This window comes from Diplotaxodon limnothrissa, linkage group LG18, assembly GCF_057381915.1.
Source record: "Diplotaxodon limnothrissa isolate DT_005_m linkage group LG18, D_limnothrissa_male_GT1.1, whole genome shotgun sequence".
In the NCBI taxonomy this organism is placed as follows: Eukaryota; Metazoa; Chordata; class Actinopteri; order Cichliformes; family Cichlidae; genus Diplotaxodon; species Diplotaxodon limnothrissa.
Window position 1 is genome coordinate 38266229 of NC_140613.1, and position 23631 is coordinate 38289859.

At 42.9% G+C, this 23631-nt stretch overlaps 2 protein-coding genes across 2 annotated transcripts in view; one reads left to right on the top strand and one right to left on the bottom strand.

Annotated features, from left to right (window-relative positions):
- The window catches only part of LOC146614135 (protein Niban 1-like), a 28640-nt gene extending 22399 nt beyond the window's left edge, over positions 1–6241 (bottom strand). The window contains exons 1-2 of the mRNA XM_085377001.1: positions 6105–6241; positions 31–161 (exon numbers count right to left, since the gene is read on the bottom strand). Coding sequence (XP_085233127.1) covers positions 31–161; positions 6105–6237 — 264 coding nt within the window. The 5' untranslated portion in view covers positions 6238–6241. The remainder of the gene's footprint in view (positions 1–30; positions 162–6104) is intronic.
- Positions 6242–9409: 3168 nt separating this feature from the next.
- olfml2bb (olfactomedin-like 2Bb) lies at positions 9410–19365 on the top strand. Its single transcript, XM_085377002.1, has 9 exons — positions 9410–10055; positions 10983–11255; positions 11372–11479; positions 12850–13011; positions 13161–13380; positions 13516–13932; positions 14284–14460; positions 15875–16071; positions 18273–19365. The coding sequence occupies exons 1-9, from the start codon at positions 9801–9803 to the stop codon at positions 18666–18668; spliced, it is 2205 nt and encodes a 734-aa protein (XP_085233128.1). The 5' UTR covers positions 9410–9800; the 3' UTR covers positions 18669–19365.
- Positions 19366–23631: the final 4266 nt, after the last annotated feature.

Sequence of the window (23631 nt, forward strand, 5' to 3'; positions counted from 1 at the left end):
GAATTGAGTTTGAAAAGATTTAACTCTTACCCTCTGTGTAAGCAATAACCCCCTCCCCTCTCTCTTAGGCTCCACCTCCTGGTGTAAGTGTCCAAGGTAGGCTACAGAGTACTGCTGACGGTAAAAGTCACTGAAGCTCTGGAATGTACCATCAACCAGTCCTGGATGCATACAGAAACACAGCTTGTTGTTGGGATTATTATAATGTTTGATGTTACTCAAACTTGTTTAGAACAATTTTTTTCATAATGACACATATTTACATGTGTATTCTTTTATAACAGTAATCAGCATAGTTTTCCTCTCTGTGTGCATTGTTACACAGATATTAAAAACTCCATGATATTAAAAACTAATTTCAAAACGAGTGTTTGAACTTATACATACCCTTCACTGAAGGAAACCATTGCAAGTGCAGAGTAACTGGGAATGGTAAATTTAGTTTTAAGGATGGAAATGTACATATTAAAGCTGCACTTGTCAATATTTTTATACTGACAAATGTTTAAATTGCTAGGCCAATGTCTTTCATAGCCTGCTTCAGATATGGGCTACATAACTTAGCTAGCTTGTTCAGCATGTTAAAGTCTGTCTGACATTCAGGCATGGACCAAATGTAAGTGTTATTTTAAATTTCATTAAGAGTTAGCGAGACACCACACTGTTATATACATATTGTTGAAAATAATCCTGATGTTATTGAGCTGAGCATAAAATGCACAAGATACATGTGGAATTATAATGTTGTGCATGCTCGTTTATTAATATAACTACGTGAGTTAAAGGGTCACAGGTGAGAATGTCATTGTAGTTAGATAGCACTTAAAGGCATAGAACACAGCACTGCATGAATGGCTGTAAATGGTTACAAGGCAATTCACCATTCAAATCCAGCCCAGCAAGTCTCTCATTGTGACTTTTATGGGAAAGCAGTGTGACCACTAAGACATCAGGCTGACATAACTCCAATATCTCTGTCAGCTCACTGTTTTGATAGTCATCCCTAACCTTTTTTTAATGTTTTGAGCAAAAAACTTACAACCGTAAGGTAAGGTATAGAAATTGCCCTAGCACTGGACTCCAGGGAGATTTTTTTTTAATTTAACGCAGTTAACAAAACACTTAAAGCTGCACAATAATATTCAATATTTAGTATTTACTGTTATATACTCATAGATTATCGATCTATCTACATATATATATATATATATATATATATATATATATATATATATATATATATATATATATATATAAAAAAAAACACCCAGCACGCCCCTGCGGGCGGTTTATCCTTCAAGCTCGGGTCCTCTACCAGAGGCCTGGGAGCTTGAGGGTCCTGCGCAGTATCTTAGCTGTTCCCAGGACTGCGCTCTTCTGGACAGAGATCTCCGATGTTTTTCCCGGGATCTGCTGGAGCCACTCGCCTAGCTTGGGAGTCACCGCACCTAGTGCTCCGATTACCACGGGGACCACCGTTACCTTCACCCTCCACATCCTCTCGAGCTCTTCTCTGAGCCCTTGGTATTTCTCCAGCTTCTCGTGTTCCTTCTTCCTGATATTGCTGTCATTGGGAACCGCTACATCGATCACTACGGCCGTCTTCTTCTGTTTGTCTACCACCACTATGTCCGGTTGGTTAGCCACCACCATTTTGTCCGTCTGTATCTGGAAGTCCCACAGGATCTTAGCTCGGTCATTCTCCACCACCCTTGGGGGCATCTCCCATTTTGACCTCGGGACTTCTAGGTTATACTCAGCACAGATGTTCCTGTACACTATGCCGGCCACTTGGTTATGGCGTTCCATGTATGCCTTGCCTGCTAGCATCTTGCACCCTGCTGTTATGTGCTGGATAGTCTCTGGGGCATCTTTACACAGCCTGCACCTGGGGTCTTGCCTGGTGTGATAGACCCCAGCCTCTATGGATCTTGTACTCAGAGCTTGTTCTTGTGCTGCCATGATTAGTGCCTCTGTGCTGTCTTTCAGTCCAGCTTTGTCCAGCCACTGGTAGGATTTCTGGATATCAGCCACCTCCTCTATCTGCCGGTGGTACATACCGTGCAGGGGCCTGTCCTTCCATGATGGTTCCTCGTCTCCCTCCTCTTTCTTGGGTTTCTGCTGCCTGAGGTATTCACTGAGCACTCGGTCAGTTGGGGCCATCTTCCCAATGTATTCTTGGATGTTCCTTGTCTCATCCTGGACTGTGGTGCTGACACTCACCAGTCCCCGGCCCCCTTCCTTCCGCTTAGCGTACAGCCTCAGGGTGCTGGACTTGGGGTGAAACCCTCCATGCATGGTCAGGAGGGCAAGATCAAAGTAGCACGGAGGGAGGTTAGCCAACTAACGGAGTTGCAGAAAGGTGCGACAAATAAGGTGCCTAAGAAATACAGTAAGCTGTCCATACCTGAGGCCTTGGAAACTGCCAAGCAAAGACTCACAGCCTTGGCCAGCCGCTTGAGGAGGTACACCAGAGAGATAGAAGGCAGGAGAATAAACCAGCTGTTCTCCACAGAACCAGCAAAGGTGTACTCTCAGTGGCAAGGGAACAATAAGAGAACAGCACCACCAAGGCTGGAGACGGAGCAATACTGGAAGAGCATATGGGAGAAGGATGCAACCCATAACGGCAATGCTCAGTGGCTAGTGGATCTGAGGGCAGACCACAGCGACCTCCCTGAACAGGGTCCAGTAACCATCACAGTGGCAGATATCCAAGAAAGGGTCTCCAGTATGAAGAGTTGGACAGCACCAGGGCCCGACATGGTTCACGCCTACTGGCTGAAGAAGCTGACTGCACTCCACGAGCGTCTGGCAGCACAAATGAACCAGCTGCTAGTTAACGAGAGACACCCGGAATGGCTAACTGAAGGCCGGACGGTCCTGATCCCCAAGGACCCCAAGAAGGGACCGGTCCCCTCCAACTACCGACCAATAACCTGCCTCAGTACTACATGGAAGCTCCTGTCAGGCATCATATCGGCTAAGATGAACATGCACATGGGTCAATACATGAGCGGGACACAGAAAGGAATTGGCAAGAATACCAGAGGTGCAAAACACCAGCTACTGGTAGACAGAACAATCAGCCGAGACTGCAAGACCAGACTGACCAACCTGTGCACTGCCTGGATTGATTACAAGAAGGCCTATGACTCAATGCCCCACAGCTGGATACTGGAATGCCTAGAATTGTACAAGATCAATGGGACCCTAAGAGCCTTCATCAGGAACTCAATGGGGATGTGGCGTACAACACTAGAGGCCAACTCCAAGCCCATAGCACAAGTTACCATCAAGTGCGGGATCTACCAAGGAGATGCTCTGTCCCCACTGCTGTTCTGCATAGGCCTGAACCCCCTCAGTGAGATCATTAACAAGACTGGCTACGGATACCGACTACGGAACGGAGCAGTTGTCAGCCACCTCCTGTACATGGATGACATCAAGCTGTATGCCAAGAGTGAACGAGACATCGATTCACTGATCCACACTACCAGGCTATACAGCAATGACATTGGAATGTCGTTCGGACTGGAGAAGTGTAGTCGGATGGTAACAAAGAGAGGGAAGGTAGTCAGAACTGAGGGGATTGAACTACCAGAAGGCAACATTGCAGACATAGAGGACAGTTACAAGTACCTGGGGATCCCGCAGGCAAATGGGAACCATGAAGAGGCCGCTAGAAAGGCTGCAACCACCAAGTACCTGCAGAGGGTCAGGCAAGTCCTGAGGAGTCAGCTGAATGGTAAGAACAAGATCCGGGCCATCAACACATACGCCCTGCCCGTGATCAGGTACCCTGCTGGGGTAATAGGCTGGCCAAAGGAGGAGATAGAAGCCACTGACATAAAGACAAGAAAGCTCCTGACCATGCATGGAGGGTTTCACCCCAAGTCCAGCACCCTGAGGCTGTACGCTAAGCGGAAGGAAGGGGGCCGGGGACTGGTGAGTGTCAGCACCACAGTCCAGGATGAGACAAGGAACATCCAAGAATACATTGGGAAGATGGCCCCAACTGACCGAGTGCTCAGTGAATACCTCAGGCAGCAGAAACCCAAGAAAGAAGAGGGAGACGAGGAACCATCATGGAAGGACAGGCCCCTGCACGGTATGTACCACCGGCAGATAGAGGAGGTGGCTGATATCCAGAAATCCTACCAGTGGCTGGACAAAGCTGGACTGAAAGACAGCACAGAGGCACTAATCATGGCAGCACAAGAACAAGCTCTGAGTACAAGATCCATAGAGGCTGGGGTCTATCACACCAGGCAAGACCCCAGGTGCAGGCTGTGTAAAGATGCCCCAGAGACAATCCAGCACATAACAGCAGGGTGCAAGATGCTAGCAGGCAAGGCATACATGGAACGCCATAACCAAGTGGCCGGCATAGTGTACAGGAACATCTGTGCCGAGTATAACCTAGAAGTCCCGAGGTCAAAATGGGAGATGCCCCCAAGGGTGGTGGAGAATGACCGAGCTAAGATCCTGTGGGACTTCCAGATACAGACGGACAAAATGGTGGTGGCTAACCAACCGGACATAGTGGTGGTAGACAAACAGAAGAAGACGGCCGTAGTGATCGATGTAGCGGTTCCGAATGACAGCAATATCAGGAAGAAGGAACACGAGAAGCTGGAGAAATACCAAGGGCTCAGAGAAGAGCTCGAGAGGATGTGGAGGGTGAAGGTAACGGTGGTCCCCGTGGTAATCGGAGCACTAGGTGCGGTGACTCCCAAGCTAGGCGAGTGGCTCCAGCAGATCCCGGGAATAACATCGGAGATCTCTGTCCAGAAGAGCGCAGTCCTGGGAACAGCTAAGATACTGCGCAGGACCCTCAAGCTCCCAGGCCTCTGGTAGAGGACCCGAGCTTGAAGGATAAACCGCCCGCAGGGGCGTGCTGGGTGTTTATATATATATATATATATATAAAATACCAATGGCCGTATTGGTCCATGGTCCACTTGGTATAGTAAATCCGTTGGGCATCTTTCTTGGCCTTCAGACAATAATTCTGATGGCAAAAGAACCAAACGGGACAGGCGGCGGGAAAAAAAAAACAGTAATAAATGGTAAGTAAAAAGTAATCTTGGAGAGGTAAAACAAGACAGGCATATTTGAAGAAATAATGTACATGTCTGAAAAGGGTGAGAGGATATATCAACTACCTCACACATATACAAAGGCCAAATATAAACAATACCACAGTGTGCAGGTGTGAAGTAATTTGTCATGTGGCCGAATTTAACAAAAGTCCTGCTTGTGTACGCTGGTGTGTAAGTGGGTTTTGACTGTGGTTCCGGGTTTTTAATCCGGTGTCTTCAGTGTAGATTGATCATAATCATTTGTTTACAGTATGAGACCACTATCCAGCCTGACTTTCATCTTACATACTGACACACATAGATAGACAGAGATCTGACAACCCATAATAATATAATAGTTGGAAATAGCTGTAATTACATTTGAGTTTGCAAGGGAGATTAGTGACAGGATGTGACTGTGCTGATAACATGTATAGGAATGTACACATGGAGAAATAAGCAAAAACATTTACAGAGCACATCAGTTTTGTTACTTTTTTTCTATTAAAGTTAAAATATTCATTAAAATAGATATAATTTAATTAGACTTTAAAGCATAATGTCCTTTGCTTGGTTACTGTCACACTCTTAGCTTGGTGGTCAAGGCTGGTACCCAGCCCAAAATAACCGCAATTTCCCCAGTCAACCCATTATTCCGGGGACCCTTGTAACACACCGCACCTCTAACCAGGTTTCCTGTCAGCCTTTTGCTAAAAGTTAGCAACTAGAAGACTAATAAAAATATATTTATGCTGTCTAAAAGCAATCGAACAAAAGTAGCAGTTTGGTTTATTTTTAAATTTACTACTACATTGATACAGCTGCAATAACCACATCTATTGCTTTTATTACTGCTACTACTTTGACTACTACAAAGCCAAAGTAGCTGCTATCATTGTGCCCATACATTTATAGGTTCTGTTTCACTTTTACTCTCTCCCTTCTATTTCTTAGGATTAGAAAACTGACATTCAAGTTTTTCTGAGCTGCTCTGAAAAAGAAAAGTGATTTCTTAGTTACCTTTGATGTAGCTGATTTTGGCCTCATCCAGCAAGCCAGAGGAAGATGCTCCCATGATGTCTACTTTCTTTCTTTTGAAGGTTGTTAAGAACAGGTGACTGGGGTTATTTAAGGATCTGCGCACAACACACATAGGAAACACATGTCAACTGAATGAGCTGCTCTGATGTGTCAAGAGGCTTTTGCTCAACTCATTTCCTCTGTGCTCTGTGAGTCAGTGTGTGGTGAGGTGGGGCGGGGCCAGCAAAATGTGAGGTGGAATCTGTCACTGCGGCCCCTACCAACTTTAACATTGTACCCAAGTGTCACAGCCATCCTTGCAAGGCCATCTGCTGGTATGCACAAGAGTGACATGTTTAACATAATACCCTTACCTAACAACATAAGTATTTTTTTATGTGATGCATTTATTGAACAAGTTAGAAAAGATAACAAGCATTTAGTCCCTCATCTTTGGGTTATCTGTGGCAGTTCACGGAGAGATCGTTATTAATCAGTCTATGTTCCTGCCCCCACCTCTGAGCTAGAACTGTGGGTAGTGACCAAAAGAACAAGACGGCAAATGGAAAAATGAACTTATTTAAGTAATAATTATTTGAACCTTTCTCAACTCTGCTGAATCTGTAAAACTTTGAAGTCAACCTTATATACTAAGATGAAAAAAGTACCTTTGTAGCAACCAATGAAAGTCTAGACCCTAACCTTCTACATTTCAAAATATACAGTTTCCAGATAATAGCAAATTTAACTAAATCTCTTAAAGATTATATTTTGTATTATGTTTATTTAAAGTTCAATTTGGCTTTATTCTTGGACAGTGAAGGAGTAGCTTTTAAAAAATAAACTTCTTCATCTTTTACCGGCTTTGTTGCAGAGTGTCTGAAACAAGCTGTTTTAAGCCCCTCCTCTTTTCAATCAAATGGGTGGGGCTTCTATGCTCAGCCAGGGTGGGGCTTCTATGCTCAGCCAGAGCTAGGCTATTCACACTCTGACAAGGAGTAAACACAGGACCAGTTTAATCAATTCCAATACCGTCAACCTATGAAGGCAGCTTATGTAGGCAACAACATGATTTTTTAGATAAATCATCATCAATTTGCAAATTCTAAACACATTTTAATGAGCACTGTGATTTCCACAATATTTAGCTAACACAACAAAACATAACTTTCAGCTTTTGGTGTACTTTATAACTGGGTTTTTGTACAGAACACTTAGAGTTTGTTTGCAGTCTGTGGTGGGGCGTGGTCTGCGGTGCCGTGCAGGGAGGGCGGACGCACCTGCACGGCATCCTTAATCACGCCCGCCTAGTTAAAAACACGGGGACTGAGGGGTTTGGGGGGGTTGTGGTGTGGTGAGATGTAAATAAAGATGACTCTGAACGTTGCTCCGTGGTCCCGCCGTGTCTTATTCACGCCACATTGGTGCCGAAACCCAGGAGGCAGCACGGCGGGTCCATATCGGAGCCAGGGAATGGAGGAGCTGGCCCAGAGGGTGGCCGAAATGGCGGCCGCCCAGCGGGAGCAGGCGGCGGAGGTGCGTCGCCAGCAGGAAGAGCTGCAGGACCAGTCCGAGCGGCACCTGGAAAGGATTGGGGAGCTGGCGGCGCTGCTCTGGGCCTGGGCGCCACCCCCACAGGTGTGTCCCGAGGACAGTGAAGCGGTGGAGGAGCCGCGTGAGGCACCTCAGCAGCCGGAGGTGGCAGACGAGGCGCGCGGGGATCTGCGCCTGCCGGAGGAGGGGGAACAGCCAGGTGAAGGGCTGCTCCTGCCGGGAGTGGTGGATGAGCCGCTCCAACCGGAGGCGGCAGACGAGGTGCGCGAGGGTCTGCGCCGGTTGGAGAAAGAGGAGCTGCACGAGGGGCTGCTCGAGCCGGGAGTGGCGGCGGAGGGAGCAGTAGTGACGGAGGAGTCGCGCTATGGGCTGCTCCAGCAGGGAGCGACAGCGGTGACGGAGGGGCCGCGCAAGGAGCTGGAGGTCCCAGTGCCAGGGGAGCTTGCTCGAGTGGAACTGGCGAGCGAGGCGGGCGCCACGCTTGAGATCGCCGTGCTCGCCAGACCGGCCTCACCACCACCAGAGGCCTGTACACGCCACACCTCTGCCCAGCCACCTGTGAGCTGGGGCTCACGCTTGTGCCGGCCGCGCCGGGTGCACCTGTCACGTGTCCGACTTCCGAACCAGCTTTGCCTGCGCCGCTGGATTCGCGGGCGGCCGCCTGAACTCGCACCTCCCCGTCGCTTGGCCGGGGCCTGGGGGTGCCAGCTGTCCGGGCTGATTCCCTCTCCCACTGGCGGTGGGGGAGTAGGTTCGGCCGGATGGCTCCCCGGCCTCAATCGGGCGATGGGGGTATGTGGTGGGGCGTGGTCTGCGGTGCCGTGCAGGGAGGGCGGACGCACCTGCACGGCATCCTTAATCACGCCCGCCTAGTTAAAAACACGGGGACTGAGGGGTTTGGGGGGGTTGTGGTGTGGTGAGATGTAAATAAAGATGACTCTGAACGTTGCTCCGTGGTCCCGCCGTGTCTTATTCACGCCACACAGTCTTATGAGTTTGTGGCTCATAGGGGTTACTTTTTCAAACACTGACCTAGAATTTTGTCCATACTTAATATGAACATCATTGAACAGCATGTACATGGAAGACAATCACAAAAAGCACAATTCCCTACTACAGCGAAAGTGCCTTTTCATCATGCACATCATTTTCGTGAGTCCAACTCACAACCCTGAAATGGATAAGCGGAAGTGAACGGATGGGTGTATATTTGATGACATTCTAATGGCCATGTGTTTATGAAAGACACAAAGAGTTAGGAATGATACAATAGTTTAACTTGTTTGTATAATTTTTCATATACGATATGACGTATTTTTATATAAATATTAAAATATAATTTGAAAAAAGTCTCTATATTTCTAATAGTTTTTGTTACAATAAGCAGGATCCGTTTTCAGATATTCTGGTTAAACTAAATACCTTGTAGTATATTTCGAGACATTAATAGTAAGAAAATTGTTTGACATCGGTTTTAATGGGAACCTTATTAAACGTGAACATACCGTGAGGTTTACTGGTAAAGCAAAAACAGTTGTGACATGATAAACCGCTCGGGACCTTTGCAGTGCCCAGTTAGGCTACTTTGATTGGCTGGCAAGCTGCAGTAAGCTGTGTGTAATGTTAAGTGTTCAACCTGGAGCCATTCTGCTCTCTCTCTCTCCCCTCTCCCTCCCCGCCCATCTGTCCCACTCCCACTTCAGGCTCAGGCTCGAGCGCAGTTAGTCCAGTTCTGATTGGGGCCGGTGTTGAGGTCCGTCGGTGCCATTCAGCTCACCGGCGACACGTCACACTGACCCGAGTTAAAGCAACCTTTTTTAAAAAATTATTATTATTATTTTAGCTTTTAATTCGTTTCTTTTACAACAATTATTTTAATACGAGTCTTCATAAAAAAAATAACAAGTACACGAGATCTTTCTTTCTTTTTTAAGTTTGAGTACTTTTTTTTTCAAGCTAAACCGTTTTATGGACTCGTTTTTACCCGGACAATAAGCCTACTTTCTAGTGAAGTAATTTACTGCACCGTTTGATGCGTGGGTGTTTATTCATTCGTACTTGCTCCGCAATTTTTGGCTACAACTACCTGATAAAGACTAGTTTGTATACAGAGTCCTTCTTATCCTTAGCTGCTGTGCAGAAATGTGGCGCGGACTTTCACTGCTGATTTTCTGCTGTGCTGTAAGAAGCCTGGCGGTGGACGGAAGCATTCGGGAGAAGATGCTGCTAGCTGAAACCGACGAGCTGAGGCCGATTAAAGATGCCAACTCCACAAGCAAAGCAGAGGGTAGTCACCAGTTCCCGGAGAAAGCCACTCAGGGGAGAGTTCCACAGTTCCAACCCACTGTCGAGCCTCTGGAGGACGAGCTGGAAAACCAAGAGAATATAATAAGCCAGGTTTGTGAACTATAATGTGCGCCTTTTTATGATTAATTGTATTCTATGTTAAACTACACTGACAAAGAAGTTTATGTATATTCACATACTGCGAATGAGTTGGGAGAACAGAAATTCCTAGTTTTAATAATTAAGGCAGTTATCAAATTTAAAACGTTTTAAAAGTTAAAAGCACAAGATGATGTGCTGTTTGACCTATTTTTACATTTGACTGAACTGAAGTAAAGTTCTGCAAAGCCATGCTCTTTTATGCAAATTATAAAAACTAAAACTTCAATCCATGACCTGTGACCTGCTTAATTCTTCTTCCAGGAGACTTCAACTGAGTAACAGCAGTTAGTACCTCAGCAAAACTTTCCATCTACCTCACCAAGGGAAAACCACATGAGATCCCACAGCACTTGTGCTGTTAGGACTTACTTTGCTTTAAACAGTGAACCCTGAACCTCTCGTTTTCCATCTTGAGTTGGATTTCAGGGGTTGTTTCTGACACAGCGATTCCAAAAGTTTAACTATACGGGAAATTTCCTTTTACCTCATACTGTCATGGTAAATCAAGCCCAGAGCTGTGTGTGTGTGTGTGTGTGTGTGTGTGTGTGTACACTATGGTAAAAGTTTGCATCCCCCTGGTGGTTGGTTATGTAATATCCTCAAACTGTAAGTGGTCCAAACCAAAGAGGGCCTGTTTGTAAATGCCTATAGCTGTCTTCATTCCACACAGCTCACCACTGTTGCAGCTGCATATCGTCAGACATTTCAACTCTTTTTCTGATTTTAGTTCCTGCATTTCTGCTAAATAAATTATAATATAAGTATAGTATAATATACTATCAATTTTACATTCACTATTTATTCAGGTTTCCTGCTATCTGGCCTATATTGTGGAAAAAATATACTGAGAAAGACAACTTTCTGCCTCTGTTTCAGTTGCTGGGAGATTACGACAAAGTAAAAACAGTGTCTTCAGGGTCCGACTGTGTGTGTCGCTGTGTTGTTCGACCAATTAAGCGATCCGACTGCAGCCATGTCCATGAAAGTGACCTAAAATCACCATCTCGGGATTTTTACACTGTAGAGACAATTACCAAAGGAACAGACTGCAAGAAGTGTGTGTGCATGGCTCCACCTTCCGCTGTCAATCCCTGCGAGGGAGAGTACAGGTTTAAAAAACTACAGGAAGCGAGCAAAGATGACATCAAGGTAGAAACATATACATGTGTTCTGGTTACTGATGATACACTGTTAAGTTAGTTTTGAGCAGGAAGATGTTTAACTAATAATAATTAAAAAAAAAACAATTTCTTGATTTTGTTTAGCTGGCAACTATCATTGACTTGTTGGAAGTCTCTCTGTATGGAATGGACTTGTTAAAGCTCCATTCTGTTACCACCAAGCTACTGACCAGGGTGGACAACATAGAGAAGGTGAGTACATGTTGTCCAAAAATCACCTATTAAAAATCAAAACTGATAGTTTGTATACAGTACATACTCTTATGTAGAGCATGTATATATTTTTAATGCAGAAGCTTTGCAAAGGTAGACAGACCTGCTAACACAAACAAATGGTAAAACTAAACACTTTTGCTTCTTCATATCCTCTGTCAGCTTGCTCTTTGACTGTGCTTGGATGTTAAACTGTGCCATATCATATACTTTAGGGCAATACTAGTATACCAGTTATGTGCTCTAAACTCTTGACATTGTTGCAACTTCCCTTTACTTAAAATTTCCAAGGAAAACACGTTGGCTACTTTTGCGTTTACATTTGACTGTGTCACTACTATTGTACTATAATGCTGCAAGTAGCTCACTGGAAAAGAAGGATGGCAAATGCCCGTCACTCACTTACACTTGTAAAGTTTGTTGTCTGTGAGCCGCAAAAATCAACAAAATGTATTCATTTTTTTTTTAAATATCAGAAATATGATTGTTGGACATTTCCTTGAAATATGATACCCCTACATGGATGGCTGTACTGCAATACTGGAATAGCTTATTTTTACAATTAATTGAAAAAAAAAATATAGTTGGTATTGTCTTTAAGCCATAGAAGTTTTACTATTAAAGAAATATTTCTGTGATTTTGTTTAGGGTCAGAGGCAGGGTACACAGGACTGAACCAGAGAGACAGATAACATTCATACTCACACTCTCTCCACTTTTAAGATTAGGCTTAAAACTTTCCTTTTTGATATGCATATAGTTAGGGCTGGATTAGGTGACCCTGAATCCTCCTTTAGTTATGCTGCAATAGGTGTAGGCTGCTGGTGGATTCCCATGATGCATTAAGTATTTCTTCTTCAGTCACCTTTCTCACTCACTATGTTTTAATAGACCTCTCCGCACTGAATCATACCTGTTATTAATCACTGGCCCTCTTCCACAGCATGCTTTTTATCCTGTCTTACTTCTCTCTCCCCAACCAGTGGCAGCAGATGGCCCCGCCCCTCCCTGAGCCTGGTTCTGCCGGAGGTTTCTTCCTGTTAAAAGGGAGTTTTTCCTTCCCACTGTCGCTAAAGTGCTTGCTCATATGGGGTCCTATGATTGTTGGGTTTTTCTCTGTATTTATTATTGTAGGGTCTACCTTACAATAATAGATTGTAAGATAGTCGTCTTGATTGTAAGATAGTCGTCTTGACTGTTGTGATTTGGCGCTGTATAAATAAAATTGAATTGAATATCCAGACTTCTAAAAATATATATTTGTATATTCACAGAGTCCAGACTAAGTGCAAAGTGATGTCACCTGAAATAGTTGGTTGACCCTGCATGTGTCTTTTTCTGAACTCAAGGCATTCACACAAAATTTGACTGAAAGAATGAGAGAGAAAGAACGTGTAAAGGAAAGAGCGAGGGAAAAGGATAAAGAAAAAAAGATCCAGCCGAAAAAAAAGAAACTGAATGATGAGCGCTCAAGAGTTAAAAGTGGAGCAGCTCCCTACGCCCACAAGCAGGTAAAAACCTTGTGAAAATCTGCATCTTAACAGATCACAAGTCAAGACAAACTCTTGTCTGATTTTATGCTGTGCACTCTTCTAGAAGATTGCTATCATGCATAGATAGTCCCTCTTCATTATAAACGAGACTGAATTTTCTCTTACAGAAGAATTATGACAGCCAGCTGAAGACAAACCACCAGCAAGATGGTGTGGAGGAACAGAACCCAATCAGGAATCAGACAGAAACACGAAAGCCGATCAAAGAGAAGACAGAGCCAAAGCAGCAAATGAAAGACAAAAACACTGTTGTCATCAGGGGTGTGACCTTTTACAAGGCAGAGGAAGAGAGCTACAAGGAGGATAAGAAAGGCAAAGCACAGAACAGTAAGTCTATTGCATTGATCTGTAAAATCAATGCTTTCAAGTTATGTGCTAAAGGCTTTTTTAATTTAATCAAAGGTAAAATTTATTTTAAAAATTACAGAGAAAGGCCCTTTCTTCTTTTATCTTGTCTTGTAGCTTCTGTAACCACAAAATCGTCAGTGGATTTGCAGGTGTCTGAGCAGCTGCCACCTAACAGGCCTTCAAAAACTACCATAAAGCCAGACCTCAAAGACATACCTTTGACCAGATCTTCACCATCCCATCCACCAACAGCTCCCCCATCTACCAGCCAACAAACCATAACTGCAACCCAACCAGTTCGCTCCTCCACAACAACTCCAAACCCAACGGCAACTACCCAAAAATCCTTAACTACCAGAACTGCTATTCACCCCACTGCGCCTGTCAGCCAGTATACCACTTCACCCTCAGACACCAATATCACTCCACCTATTGGTGCAGCTCCCACCTCAGCGCCTCATTCAAGAACCAAAAGCCGCCTCAGCTGGACAGAGAGCCCCGCTGACCAACCAGTGGTTACCAAAAAGCCAGGTAGAGTAAGACTAATGAACCTATTCATTTCCATATGAAGCTAATAATGTTGATTATTTCATAAAAATGAAATGGTAACCTCCAGGGCTCCAGTGGCCACTTGAGGGAGATCTCACAAAATCCTGTGTTAAAATGCCTTCAGTTTCAGCTTCCCAGCCTGATAAAAAAATGTGGTCTTGGTCTCTATCAATAGTTTCCCTTTTCAACATAACTGTTTAGTCTTATAGATATTAGACAGACAAAATAATTACTAGAAAGGTGTAATTATAGCATTTTGGCTGATCGGCGTATTGTAATACCTCATCTGGTAGTAGGTGTATCCTTACTGACACCTAATGTGTATTTTTACAGGAGTGTGTAAGGACACAGTAGCCAGCATCTCTGAACCGGTCCAGAAAAATACTTATGGCCTTAGTGATGGAGCCTGGATGAGAGATGCTCGTGGTCATGGGAACGTCATCTACCTCACTAGTGGTCACTATGGCAACAACCTACTGGAGTTCCGAGACATGGACACCTTCAAATTAGGTACAGAGGTTTGTGTTTGTGAAAAAAATTATCTTCTAATCTCAAACAGTGTCAGGTACCCTAATTAATCTCATAAAAGTTCTATCAATGTTTTAGCAATCAGAACAGATTCCACTGACAAATGCATTTCATATTTGAACGACAGAACAAACAGTGACATGAAGATCCGTAAAAGTAAAAAACCAGAAAAACAGGAAACAATATTTCACACACAATGGATGTGTTAGAAAAATATTCATGGATTAGAATCAGGTCCTTCAAGCTGAACACGAGTATGGTAAAATGCTATACACTTGTGAAATTCATTTTAGCACCTGTGTTTCAATATTACCAGGTCTAGGAGTTAAAGTTTAGATACTTAACAATCAAATGATCTTTATATTTAATCCTCTAAATCTTGGTTGCCAATTTCATTTTAAATGAGGTTTCATAAAGTACGTAAAAATAGTTTAAATTAATGGTTATTTGTGTAGTGCCAGTAGATAACAACAGTTGTTCCAAGTGCTTCATATTGTAAGGAAAGGCCCATGTAATAGACACTATTAGAGAGAACCCTGATGAGCATACGGCTCATTATGAGCTAGTATTTGGTGACGGTGGGAAGGAAGAACACCATTTTAACAAGAAGGGGCCTCCAGCAGAACCAGGCTCAGGAAAGGGCATTCATCTACCATAGCTGTCCCTTTGCAGTGATGTAAAACTGCCTTCGCCTTTGCATCTGGATGAAAAGTTAGCCTGAACATCATTTTGATGCACGAGCATGTAATATTTGTCTTCTCCTGGATATTGCAGGGATTTTCTGCCTTAGAAAATAAGGCTTCTCAATTTGGGGAAATTTTACAATGACAATTACTTAGCTCAATATCCTAATGACGATTACTTAATCACAAGGCTTTGACAAAAATCATATTTGTTGTTCTTCATTGGATGCTTGAAACCAAGATGTTTCTAAAAAGCTGAAATAGTTTTAAAAAATTTCTTGACAAAGACAAAGATCATCCACAGCCTGGAAACAAGTTTGTTTTTTAAAGGGTGTGGAGGCGGGTCTTTTAATTATAAGACAGTACAAATGAGAGGATAATTGTGAAACCAAATATGAAATATAAAATACAGTCTGATTTATTGCATAACATTATAAACAAAAATAATCTAGTCTCAACATTAGTGTTATTAGAAAACAAAATAAATTTTTAACCATTTGAAATACTGTTATTAATTAAGGTAAAAATCGTTGCAATGTTTATTAACCCAATTTCCCTCGGGATGAATAAAGTATGATCAATCAATCAATCAATCAATCAATCAATCAATCAATCAGTTGCAGTAAAATATTTTCTCTACATGATGGACATATCTTAGTTTGATGATCATTAAGGTTGTGCATATCTATTTTCTGTGTGTCCTTCCTGTTCAGGTCAGACAAGTAATTCATACAAGCTACCTTACAGTTTCACTGGAACAGGCCATGTTGTGTTTAATGGAGCTTTCTACTATAATCGAGCCTTCAGCAGGGACGTTATCAGATATGACCTGAGGCACAGATATGTGGCTGCGTGGACCACACTGCACGATGCTTTACTGGAGGAGCAAATTCACAAGACACAGACTGAAGTAAGACTCATTACTTTCATTTTTAAATAACGGCCCAAGAAGTACTCCATAATGATTTAAACAAGAACATTTAGAAGTCTTTCAAGCATCATTAAAATTATGTGTGGGAACATTATAAATTACTAAACTGATCACTTTTGTGGTTTGTTTCTGTCAAGAGATGTATTCTAAGACACTTCTTCAGCTGAGAATCAGAGAGGAGAAACACACAGTTTTACTTGCAGCAAGGGCAGTCACAGAGCACCCGCACGGGAGTGAGGGCTCAGGCACTCACGCTCTGCCACTGCCCTGGTCTTTATTTATATACATCAGTGGGTGTATGTTCCATACATTGGAATGTGGATGTGTATATGTTGGAATGTGGATGTTTATATGTGTGTGTGCGATTTTAGTGTGAAAATGACCATTAACAACAAGTCTCTGTTTTGTATAGTGTATCTGTTTCCAAAACAACAATGTCCACTAAGGTTAATTAGGATATTTTATTGATACACCAAATTAAAACAAGAAAGGGCAAAAATGAGACATCCAAAATTATTAGCCCCATGGCCATTAATAGTCATATACTGTACCCTTTCTGAGCCACAACTGACAACAATTTCTTAGAGTAGGTCATTACTAGGTTTGCACAGGTCTTCTGAGGGATTTTGGCCCATTCCTCCATTGCAAATTGTTCTAGCTCATCCAAATTGAATGGTTTCCAAGCATGGACATTCACTTGGAGCACTTGCCACAGATTCTCAATAGGATTGAGGTCTGTGCTCTGTGCGGGCCACTCCAGGATCTTGGTTTTGGTACCCTTGAGGAACTGTTGGACTAATGTTGATGTATGCTTTGGGTCATTGCCTTGTTGGAAGACCCAGCGACAACCTAAGCCTAGACTATGAGCGGATTTCTGCATTTTCTCTTTCAAAATGTCAACATAATTTATTTTTTCATGATGCCATGCAACCAAACAAGGCTCCCTGTGCCTGAAAACAGCCTCACAGCAGGATGTTCCCAACTGTGTTCCTGGGGTTGAAGGCCTGTGCCTTTCTTTGCCAAACATAAGCAACAACTATGTGCTGAAACAGTTCCAGTTTAGTCTCATCAGATCAAAGCACTTCCAAAACTGATCTTTACCTTACAAATGTTCATTGGCAAACCTCAGTCGGACTGTGATGTGCAGCTCTTTGAGTAAAAGTGTTCTTCTGGGATGATGCCCCTGAAGTTCACCATGATAAATAGCCGTCACAACTGTGTTCTTTGAAACATCAACTCCAGAAGAAGCCAGGTCAGTAACAATCGTCTTGGCAGGTGTTCCTTGCTGACATCTGTGTCTATTTTCGTCTCCAGGGTTCTTGAAATCTTGAACTTACGGCCACGGCCAGGTTTGTTTCTTACAGAATTTGTCTCCTTGGACTTGGCAATGATGCAACATACAGCAGTTCTAGACACTGTGAATTGCTTGGAAATGGCATGTAGCCTTCCCCCTTATCATGAGCCTCTACTATCTTTTTTTCTGAGCTCCAGAATTATTTCCTTTATCTTTGGCATGGCCAGTAACAGTAGTTCTTCTCATGCCCTGTTCCTTGAACCCTTTTTATGCCAATTGAATGTTGTTAGGAAGCCAGTTGACTGCACAGATGTGGTTTCAAAGCTGACTGGTTAATTACTCTAGGTGTTTTGAAAGCAAACATTCACATGGGGCTAATATTTTTGACCTCCCCATTTTTTATTATATTTGATATGAAGCAAACCTAAAAAGGTATTTTATATTACAAAATGTACCGAAAGCTACTAAATCGCACTGGTGAATGTTTGAATGTATCAAGTTTCATCAATGCTGCAAACGTTGGGCAAAAGTTTAGCAAAATGTTCCAAAATTCCTGGGGGGCTAATAATTTTGGCCTCAACTGTAGTTAGAAAGAAAAGTCAGCCAGTCAGGCTCTCTTTAAACTCTTTAAAATCTCTTTAAAGATTCTCCAAATCTGTTTTTGATCTCCACCAGCAAGGACTACCTTAATCTACCTTAATCTGCTGTCTGGAGAGCTAAGAACAGTATGTAAACAGCTGCCTGCTGCAGATGAATAACTGCAGTGGGAATGAATAGATCAGTAAAATTCTAGGTTCTAAAACCAAAACAACAACCTGAAAGATTGCAGTCTAAAATTATTTTAAGATGCAAAAGTCATACAAACTTGAGCTTGTGTATTTTGCAGGTTGAGTTTGCGGTAGATGAGTCCGGCCTGTGGCTGCTTTACCCTGCTTTGGACACAGAGGGCTTCCACCAGGAAGTTATCCTGCTAATCCACCTCCACCCTCGAGACCTTCAGCCAATACAGACCTTTCGCACAGGTCTCAGAAGAGGTCGTTACGGTAACAGCTTCTTGGTATGTGGTGTGCTTTATGCAGTGGATAGTATGGAGCGTCGCTATGCAAACGTGACCTACGCATTTGACACTCACACGCTTACGCACACAGTGCCAAGCCTGGCGTTCACAAACATGCATGCACATAACTCCCAGCTGGCTTATTGTCCACTGGACAAGAAACTGTACTCATGGGATAATGGTCATCAGATGATGTATGATGTCATTTTTGCTTATTTAGAATAATGGGCAGATGGTTAGATGAATATTTGGCAATTTAGTTTGTCCAGTGAGTCAAAACAAAGCCGAGGATGGAAGAAATATGAAAACTGAACAGATATTCCGTCTGTGTTTTGTTTCGAAAAGACTGTGGATAAATTAAACACTGTGTGGTCACTGGGTTGCTGCTCTGATGTGCACGCACTTAAGTCAGTAACTGTCGGACACAGCACTTGCAGACAAGAAAAGCAGAATTGTATTGTATCTTGGGTGACATGAAGAAGAAGATACTTTTTCCTGGCAGCAGTGTTTCAAACAATCCATACTAGTTCAATTGTTTTCTTATTTCACTGTCATGAACTGTAACATTTAACATACTAATTAGGGCTTGTAGATTCTGAGATGTAGCTCTTTGGTTGCAATTTCTCTGAGCACTGTATGATCTGACCTTAGGGGGAATTGCTGGGATGTTAACTTCTGGGACAATTGGCAAATGTCTTGAATATTTTCCACATCAATAATCTTTCTCACCGTAGAGTGACTTCATTTTGTTTGGAAATGGTCTTATAACCTTTTCTGGGCAAAATGATTTATCAGAAGCAACAATTGTTTTGGTTATAGTGGATGTGGAAACAGTAAGGGACTGTAAGTTGGGCAGAGGTTTATATTTACTCATAATGACCATGAATGTTATGGTAATTTGGGGCTTTTCAAGATGTCTTTGAACTGCTCTTTTTACAGAGTGGAATGATTGTACAACATACATCTTTAATGACTTAAAAGAGAAAAAAAACAAGAAATAGGTCAACAAGTTTAAATTTATTTTGAACTTTCTTTAATCTACACAGAGTCAAAATTACACAAATCAGCCTCAAATACAGCAAATACAGCTTTTCAAATTCTTTGCTTAATGAAAGCAGATTTGCATATGATATGCCCCATGTAACCAGTATAACCAGTGATTTTTTTTTTCAGATTTTGTATTGAAGTAATTGCCTGTTATTTTCTTTGTGATAAAATTTTTATTGTTTGTCCTTTTAATGTATTTCCCATTGTTGATAGAAGTGGTAAAATAATTTTTAACTTGTCTGGGTATTTTTTTTTTTTACAACCAAAATAGGACAAGGGCAAGAATTTTGACTGCTTAACTAGGAGTTTGTACATTTATAATAAAATGATTCAAACGTTTTTCAGTGTCATTGACTCACTTTTCTCCTTCTCTGTGTGCCTCTGTATCCTGTTGTGGGCATTATTTGTGAGGTATGATTAAATTTTCCTGGAAGCAGCAGAGCCACTGGAAGGAACACAGGATGGAAAATAAACCCTGGGCCAGATGCTGTTGAACTTCAAACTGGAAATGCTCGGGACACACATCAGACCTGCTACATGTTAGAGAAACACACATGGGTACAAACAGGGTGATGCACTGCTCACTGCCGCTGTTCTTCCAATCTGGTTCATTTCAGCCAGCTCTTTATCTCTGCTCTGCAGTCTTACCAGCTGAAAAAGTATGTGTGTGCACAGCAAAGTTGTAACAAGAAAGAAATGAAATTTAGAAAAAAAAATTGTTTGAAAAACGTTAAAGATAAGTGAATGACATTAAGTCCAAGCTGATTTCAAATGCATAAATTCTGAGCAGGAATATTCCACTAAAACTCAGTGGAACATCAGTGGAGATGACATCAAAAGTTATATAACCATCATGTTGATGTGGTGGTGGAGTGTGTGTGGTAAGTGACCACTGAGCAGGATGCAGAAGAAAGACGCCCATACACATACACTACAGACTTGCCAAACTGAGTGAATGCGTTAGTGTGTGTGTGTTCTGTACCACTTTGAATGACTTGTTCTAAACGCCTGAAAGCAAGGAGACCACACAAATAGACACACACTCACAGTAGAAGTCATATGCTAAGGATGCTCTCTTCTGACAGAGTAGTCTTTAAACATGCAATGCATAATGTCTAGTTTAAAGATAACAGTGGTATCTAGATACACATTCTAAAATACCACTGAGCTAAAACTTTAAACAAAGAAACAAAAGAACGATAGAGAAGGGCTCTCATGGAGATCAAAATCTTTGGGTTGCAATTACACTCACTTAAAGGTTATTTATATTTATACCAAAGAAAACAAAAAAGAGACTACCAAAATAGGACTTGGTTAAGAAAGAAAAAAAGAAGGAAAAGCAAAAGAAAAAAAGTTGGAAGCGAATGAGAGGTTAAAAGTTTAGAGATTATTTTAAGGGTGAAAGAATGGATAAGATGATAAAATTGAAGAAAGCAGTCCTACGTATTTTTTTAATATGTGCATATTCTGATCAAAGATTCTTCGTAGTGTTACTGGAGGCCAAGTTAATGCTACTCAAAGTTAACATCTGGTTAGATACTGTATTTCTAAGACTGTTAGTGTGGAGTACAAAAACTACAACTTTATCTGAATTTAAAAGCAGAAAATTTGAGGTAATTTATGTCTTTAAGACATTGCTGCATTTCGTGCGTGTTATCAGGCTTCATGGACAGATAAAGTTGGGTATCAGATGCATAGCAGTGAAACTGTATCCTATTCCTTCTAATGATACTGCCTAAAGGAAGCATGTATAACAGAAACAAAACTGGTCCTAGTTAGGAAACCATTGTAATTCCACAATTAACCTTAGTGTGTTAAGAGTACTCTCCATTTACATGAACAAATTAGAGTCTATTAGACAGATATGATTCAAACCACTGCAGTGAGGTGCCTTTAATACTGACAGCATGCTCTAATCACGTTGACATATTATGGTCGACAGTATCGAACGCTGCACTGAGGTCTAGCAGGACAAGCACAGAGATGAGTCCACTGTCAGAGGCCATAAGAAGATCAATTGTAACCTTCACTAAAGCTGTTTCTGTGCTGTGATGAGCTCTGAAACCTGACAGAAGCTCTTCAAATAAACCATTCCTCTGCAGATGATCTGCTAGCTGTTTGAAAACTACTCTTTCAAGAATTTTTGATGTGAAAGGAAGGTTGGAGATTGGCCTATAATTAGCTAAGACCACTGTGTAAAGGTAATGGCTTTTTAAGTAATGGTTTTTATTACTGCCAGTTTGAAGGCCTATGTTACCTATTTGATTAATAGAGATAGGTTGACCCTATTTAAGATTGGAACATTAATTAATTCTTTGAGCAGTCTTGTAGGAATGGGGTGTAACACGTTGATGGTTTGGAGGAAGTAATTACTGAAGTTAACTCAGGAAGATCAATTGTAGAAAAAAAGTGTAAATAAATATCAATGGTATTAAAGCAGCTGTACACAGTGTTACGTCTGTGAGATGGTTATGGGTAATTTTTTCATGAACTCATTATTAGTTAAGGTTAAAGGTTGGTTCAACAGAGCTCAAACCTTTTGTCATCCTGGCTACAGTGCTGAAGAGAAACCTATGGTTGTTCTTTTTCTGTGTTCTTCAATCACTAATAAATAATATTACTCCATTACATAATCCATACGACACCTCCCCCCCCAGTTGTGGAGTTGTGGATGTGGATATGTGGCCATGCCCCACAGCTTATATGCTTGCGGCACAGGGAGGAGAGGGGCGGCGTCTAATAACCAACTGGCAAAATAAAACAAAATAAAAACAAAACAACAAACACAGAAACAGCAGACATTATGATACAGACTTATAATTTGCACCGATGTTTTTCCTCGGTGCGCCTGCTCGCTGCTGAAGTCAAAAAAAACTTTATTGTCATCTCCGCTACAGTCCAGTATATAGAGAGACACAGTGTTGGGGAGTAACGGAATACGTGTACCGCCGTTACGTATTTAAAATACAAAATATGAGTAACTGTATTCCGTTACATGTACCGTTTAAAAAGGTGGTATTTAGAATACAGTGTGGAGGTAAACACAGACGACACGAGAGCTCTCGATTAACACTGCTGATTTATTACTCATCACCACACAACTGAATACTTTTCCCTCCAAAACACAGCAACAACACTTCCTGAGAACTGGGTGTGAGTGGAGCCCTCCAGTGGTCCGCCACACATAACCGGTGGAAACGTTCGCACATCCCGTTGGCCTGCGGGTGGTACGCAGTGGTCCGGTGGACCTTGACCCCCAGGCCGTCAGCCATGGCAGACCAAAGCTCGGAAACGAACTGGGGGCCCCTGTCTGAGGTGATGTCGGCGCGAAACGCGAAACCCACGTTGACAAAAATGCCCTGGCCACTGCTGCTGCTGTAGTGGATGCCAGAGGCACTGCCTCGGGCCAGCGGGTTGTGCGGTCCACTACAGTCAAAAGGTGCGTGAAACCTTGTGACTGCGGCAGAGGACCAACCAGATCCACATGTACATGATCAAAACGCCTCCCTGGAACGCGGAAGGATTCGAGCGGCGCCTGTGTGTGCCTATGGATCTTAGCACGTTGGCATGGGATGCACGCGGCAGCCCAGTCTTTCACCGATTTACGAAGGCCCGGCCAAACAAACATAGAGCTGACCAGCTTGACCGAGGCCCGGACACCTGGATGAGAGAGGGCGTGTACGGAGTCGAAAACGCGACGACGCCACGAAAGGGGAACTACAGGGCGTGGACGGCTGGTGGAAACGTCACAGAGCAGGCTAGGCCCGCCGTTCCACACAGGTCTGTTTGCGCAGACCGAAGGGCAAGGACGTCCGGGTCGGCCTGTTGGTCAGCGGCCATAGTCTCAAAGTCTATGCCAACATAAACGGGAGAAACCAGCACGCGGGATAGACAGTCAACGCAGTTGGACTTACCAGCCACCTGCTGAATGTCAATTGTGAACTCGGAAATGGCTGCCAACTGGCGCTGCTGGCGCCCGCTCCACGGATCAGAGACCTTGGACATCGCAAATGTCAAGGGTTTATGATCGATGTACACGGTGAAGCTCCAACCCTCGAGAAAAAAACGAAAATGCCGCGTCGCGAGGTGCAGGGCCAGCAACTCCCTGTCAAAAACGCTATATTTGCGCTCACTGTCCCTA

Coding starts and splice junctions, on each gene's coding strand:
- olfml2bb (XM_085377002.1), top strand. CDS start 9,801: ATGTGGCGCGGACTTTCACTGCTGATTTTCTGCTGTGCTGTAAGAAGC. Junction 10,056..10,982: donor AAGAGAATATAATAAGCCAG/GTTTGTGAACTA, acceptor CCTCTGTTTCAG/TTGCTGGGAGATTACGACAA. Junction 11,256..11,371: donor CGAGCAAAGATGACATCAAG/GTAGAAACATAT, acceptor GATTTTGTTTAG/CTGGCAACTATCATTGACTT.